The following is a 6238-nucleotide window of genomic DNA, read 5'->3' as shown; positions in this document are numbered from 1 at the left end:
TGGAAAACTGACGGACCAAAGAAAAATAATTGTATTAAGCGGGTTTCGTATTAACCACTTCAACATTAGCCCCAAATTAACAAAGAAAAAATAATGGATTACAAGGTGTGTACAAGGTATTTTATATAGGTTTATATGTATAATTAAGAACTTTAGTAGCGTTAAATTGTTCACAAATAGATACAATTACTGCAAAGCCTAAACTCTTCATTCAATTACTACTATTCATTACTACAGTCGCACCCCGTTAGTACGAAACTGACAGGCCAAAGAAAAAAAAATCGTATTAAGCGGGTTCCGTATATTATATTAGCCTTAATTTGAAGAGAAAAACAATTTATTAAAAGATGTGTATAAAGTGTTTTATATAGAAATGAAAATACCGGGACAGAAAATGTTATGTTAGTAACAGGATCCTTGTATTATTGTCTTCGTATCAAGTCAATATTTTACTAAGAGATATACTATGAATCGGGCCGGGATTTAGAGAAATCATCGTAGTCTCATCAGCGTAACGAGCGAATATGTGCTTTCGCGAGTAGTTCTTAAGTGTAATTTAATTTTTCTAAAGATCGTTGCGAATAGAACTTTCTTAATTATAAAGTTCTCACTGATATCAGAGCAACCACTGTTGTTATTCACCACCATAATCAGTTCTAGCAGATGTAGACACGAGGCGGAGCCACTAGACACCCCGTAATGCAAAAATCGCCGATGTACCAGCCATTTCCGCGTTCTATCGTTTGCGCTTTTGCGATGGTGGCGCCACTGTTGTGGATTTCTGACCCGGTGGCTAAGTTGTTGGTGCACGGCGTAGCAGGAGCAGTTTGTAGGCAGGCACGCTACCGACTTGTTGTGTCGAACCGTCGTGGACGAGTACTGCAGTCTTACGTTAACGTTTTTGTATATGACATCATGCTTATCGTCACAATGAGGCTCTCAGTAACGAATGGTTTACTGGGAATTACTCTGATCGTATTCCCTATGTTTCTGTGGACGACCTTATATCAAACTTTGCTTCTACCTATTGGGATAAACGCTGTGGGTGCATCACCCCTATGCAATGGCCCGGCGGCGGACTGCGCTTTCTCATCGACTTTCCACCACTTCAAACTGGAGCAAACGCAGAATAAATTATACTCTGATGACGGTGTGCAGCCATTAGATGACAAATACGAACAAGAAGTGGCAAAGAAACATGAAAATGTTTCTCGTGTGTTATCTATAAATGAAACGACTGCAGACGCGCGTGTCGCGATGGAACAGACGAATAAAAGCAGCACATCTACACACTTAGACGACGTTTTTCTGTCCGTGAAGACAACGCATAAGTACCACGAGGCACGTCTTCGTATCGTCGTCGACACTTGGTTCAGATTAGCGCCGCATCAGGTAAGAAACTCTTCTCCGCAGAATACTCCTGTGGCAGTAATAAACTGTCATGTTTCTATTACAATCTTACAGTTACGGCCGTAGAAACGGGCACTGGTCAACCGCCTGGACGTCGGTGAGCTCGACTCACGGTCATTTAAGATGTTTTACACATTCCGACGTCAAAACGTGTGTGGTATTTTTATGGGAATAACCTTTTATTATGCGTAGAGTATAATTTTGTCACACATATGATCAATCTCAATTTTCAATCTCACATGAGTTAGCCGGTGAGTCGAGCTGCCCGATCTCCAGGACGGTCACCTCGACTCAGGAGCCGAGCTGACCGACGTCCAGGCGGGTAAACTCGCCACAGTTTGCCGCGGAGGCGAGTTGACTATATTATACGAACCGTAGAAACATTGTATTACGTATTGCACTGGTATTACACATGATTACAAATATATTGCTATAGTAGCTAGCTAGCAGTAATATAATACATTACATTACATTACATTACTTTATTCATTACATTATTGTTACGAGCTTATATGTGATGTACTTGAATCTACTCTACTAAAGAATGTTTGGTCATCCAGTCTCGTAATTAAAAGGTCAATATTAAGATTGTCTTCAGATTCATTCGTTCAATAATTGATTAAGATCGTCATATTTTGCGAGTACCTAATATATAATAAATCTTGTTGTGTTATTTGCCACATTACTCATCGTTTCAGAAATGCGTTAATAACGTGTACATTTTACAAAAAATCTGTGATTATAAAATAACATAACAAATTTACAACCAATATATATAGTATAATTTTGTCACACATATGATCAATCTCAATTTTCAATCTCACATGAGTTGGCCGGTGAGTCGAGCTGCCCGATCTCCAGGACGGTCACCTTGACCCATGAGCCGAGCTGACCGACGTCCAGGCGGGTAAACTCGCCACACGGGTAGAGTTTGTCGCCGAGGCGAGTTAACTCAGGCGCGCATTTAGACCGATTTGTACCGGTTTCCAGAAACCGGTCACAGGCTTGGGTATCTTCAGAATTGACCCTCAAAATTCACCAGAATGCACCAAATATAGCCTCTTTTTTTTTAATTCCCGGGGGGGGCATGCATATATATATAGACCATAGGACCTACATCGATTACATGTATCGTTCAGACGTAATAATAAGTGTGCGTGCACACGCACTTAATTGGCACAGTATATATGTAACCGATGATAATGTGTAATATTTGTTCAATGCACACTGACATATACGAACGAGAGGTTCACACTTATTATCTGCTAGTTCCTAGGCATACTGCTTGCTAGCCCTGATTGCCTATTATAATACAAGTATTGCCTTAATTGTGCATGATAAGGAACGGTTAGTATAATAATAGATAATTAAATAGAGCTGCCGTGTAAACATACTGAATTCGATATGAAATAGACAAGTGTACTACTTAGTAACACAGTTGATACATTTTTGTGATCTTAGCTATGTACGTCTTATGTACACCATAGTAAATGACTGCGCATATACCCCGTTGACGCTGTATATGTTTATTGCAAGTCGCTCCTATTGTGATACCACCTTGCGCATGCATTCCCTTGGTTCCAGCGTGGCTGGAATTCTAGACTTCCATTGTTGGTGTCCCAGCTTGATGCTGGAGCGACGATGATATTTAGACTGGTTCTTCTTGTTGCCAGGGCTACTAGCTACTAATTAGGCAAACCTGCCAGGCTTACATTCCCCACTTGCGCGTAACCAACGGTGTATAATCGGTCATCACGGTCTTAATGTTTTGGTGAAGATGTACTCGGTGGCAATCATGTGTGGACGCGTAGAAGCGGAGTTGTTAGCAATCTACGACATGAAACACGAAATAGCAATTAAATAGTAAACAAAAAGTATTTATTGTGACGCAGAATTTCTAGCTTTTTATGAGGTTCATGGTCGTTTAAACATTTTTAATTTCATTAATTGCTAATTAATTAAGAGAAACTTAAAAGTCGCATGTCTCTGAGAATAGTTGTTTTTAATTATGAATCAAAATATTATGAATTTATTTTGTAATGTCGATCGCATGATTCCTGTCTGGTAGTGAATGCATTACTATTATCTATAATATAGAGATAGAGATATAATATCTCTACATTATTCACTCCTGTATAGAAATTCTCATCATCTGCTTCCTTTATCAGAGTCCGCATTGGGTTACGCTACTACAACACCCTGTGGACTCTATTAACTAGCGGCCTTTTTTTCGCATGAGAACTCTGCCTAAGTATTATTTTCACAGAGCTCGGCTTACACGGGCTGGTGCAAAAACGTCACTAGGAATTCCCGCCAATAGCAGTAATTCTTTGTTTCTGCACTTTCTAAGATGCGGAAGGATAGTATAAACAAAATCCACGCGGACTAAGACTGTACTGGCTGTATACAATTAAGAGCAGTTAATATATCTTTCTTGTGGTAGCAATAACGGCTAAATTACGATTTTTTTACCGTAGGAAAAATATTACGGAAAGTGAAATCGCGTTTGTCGCCTATATTAATTCAGCTGAGTCTAATAGCATTGCCCTTTAGCTTAAGCATATAGCAAGTTTAGGATTTCTAGTGGTAATTTTCAAGCATCTAAAATGCTAAATATGCTAGTTTCAGTTTTTCCTCCCCTCCACTTGTAGTACTTAGAGTAACTATGGTCTGGCCATATTGAGTGGGATGAATCTACTAAATGTATTTGCCATGTTGAAATATTTTACGCAGGGGATTTCGCCAAATTGACTAGGGACCGGTGTGCTTATGTGAAACAAACAAACTAAGAAAAACAGATGGGAATTTTAACTCTAGCTGGACGTTTTTTTCCCACCACACTCACACGGCACCTGGGCAGTGATATTCCAAAGTGATAATCCACAAGGTTCTGTTTGTTTTAAATCTTGCGGATTTCTGCTGGTCGCCGTGCTCGACTGGCGTTGTTCCAGGCACCCAGGCGTACCGCGCCGCCGTAGCGAGCCATGTGTTCATCTATCGCTACTTCCCAGGCTTGATGCCGGCTCCTGTTACAGTTCCGTGCTGGTGTCGGCTACCCTGTGAGAGTCGTAGAACGTAAGGATTCCCACCAGGGTAATTCGGGCTCTCGCACGCCCTACCGCTTGAAAATATGTTAGCTCTGCTAATTAACCGTGTCGAATGGCTAGTTATTGAGATTTAGTGGGGTGGGTGAGATGGTGGAGCGAGAGAGAGAGAGAGAGAGAGAGAGAGAGAGAGAGAGAGAGAGAGAGAGAGAGAGAGAGCGACAAAGAGCGAGAGAGAGAGAGAGGGAGAGAGCGCGACAAAGAGCGAGAGAGAGAGAGAGAGAGAGAGAGAGAGAGAGAGAGAGAGAGAGAGAGAGCGACAAAGAGCGAGAGAGAGAGAGAGAGGAGCCATTGTCGTGTGTGATTTCTGTCATTTTAGATCTCGAGTTAGAAAACCTCCGAACTTCAACACGTAAAACACGCGCGATCTTTTGGTCGTGCTTAGAGATAACTTTCACTTCAACAGCGTTTATTCAACATGCTTGCTGTTATGCCCACCAACGCGCGTGCGCATAGTATAGATATGATATGATCAGAAGTAGATAATAGGAATAGCTCCCTATTATCTACTTCAGATATAATCGAGCGGGCACCCTTTTCTTTCGCGCCAAACTCAGCAAAGCCGTGTCAGGAGCTGTCCTGCCCGGTCCCAGGCCCGTGTGGCCCGATTGCAGCGTCTAACATGTGGCATATATATTGCTTTCCCTCACACACCAACTCATCGGTTGACCTCGCGGGTTTTGTGTTTACAATAACGCAGGTCCCTTACCACGAGTAACAGAGACTTTTCAGTGATAACACGCACCTACGATGCTTTAAAGAGAGAGAAATCGGTAATTACTTCAGCGAGGTAGCAGGAAACGTGGGCGTGCAGTTGCACAAAGGCTAGAGCGAGGAAGGACCTCACGTAGTTATGGTCCGTCTTTGTCGCCGTACCAAATCGCATGGAACGAAGAACATTATCTTCTTCCCTACCGTGGCTCGCTGAATGTTGAAATTGCACCACTTTAACCGGGAGTTTGCGACAATTGCACTAGGATGTCTTTTTTAAGACCATCTGTCGCAAGTTCGGCAGATTTCGCAGCGTAGAGGAACGGCCAGTAATAAAGGCGCGCAGTGAGGCGTAGGGTAAAGGTTGGGCCGACCTCATTTCAAACCCTGTGTTTCGTTGTGAAGGGGGAGGGGTTGAGTAAGATTGAGAGAGTGGAGTCTGGTCCCTGCCAGTGGATGCCATAGTTTTTGAAGGATAACTAAGTCCTATGCATGAGCGAGTACTAATTATATGACGTGCGAACAAATTTTGATACGCGAAAATTGAGTATCAATTATAATCAATAATAGTAGATAATTTATCGCATTGTTATAAATATTATCACATGACTAGGTTATAGGTTAGCGGTTATATATATACATATATATATATTAATATAAAATATTATATATGCGTGCGTCTGTCTACACTACTACAAAAACGAACTCTGTCTATGCATTCCACCGTTTATTGGTATAGGATGCCCAAAATTGCCACACTGTTAAGTGATCACCCTGAGGGTGGCCTAAGCACATTTAAAAGGATACACTAAAAACTACTATTTAAAAGCAAGTAATATACTTTAAAAGTATCGAAATGCACAATGCATTCTACTATAGCATGGGTGTAAAGGAAATAAACGTAGACTTGCCAGTGCGTTACGCCAGAAATGCTGGCAGATTTCCGTTATGTGGTGTTTCTCGACGTGATGCGGCCATGATGCCGAGGCACGCCGAGGATTGACACGTTGTGT

General features: G+C 41.6%; 1 protein-coding gene across 1 annotated transcript in view; it reads left to right on the top strand.

Annotated features, from left to right (window-relative positions):
• Positions 1 to 802: 802 nt before the first annotated feature.
• Positions 803 to 6238, top strand: part of LOC106815067 (beta-1,3-N-acetylglucosaminyltransferase lunatic fringe-like) — a 31291-nt gene continuing 25855 nt past the window's right edge. Inside the window, exon 1 of the mRNA XM_014819491.1 lies at positions 803 to 1392. Within this exon, the coding sequence (XP_014674977.1) occupies positions 916 to 1392 (477 nt within the window). The 5' untranslated portion in view covers positions 803 to 915. The remainder of the gene's footprint in view (positions 1393 to 6238) is intronic.

This window comes from Priapulus caudatus, unplaced genomic scaffold (assembly GCF_000485595.1).
Source record: "Priapulus caudatus unplaced genomic scaffold, Priapulus_caudatus-5.0.1 Scaffold1035, whole genome shotgun sequence".
Classification (NCBI taxonomy): domain Eukaryota; kingdom Metazoa; phylum Priapulida; class Priapulimorpha; order Priapulimorphida; family Priapulidae; genus Priapulus; species Priapulus caudatus.
The sequence above is the reverse complement of the archived record's forward strand: the minus strand, read 5'-3'. Positions and strand labels throughout refer to the sequence as shown.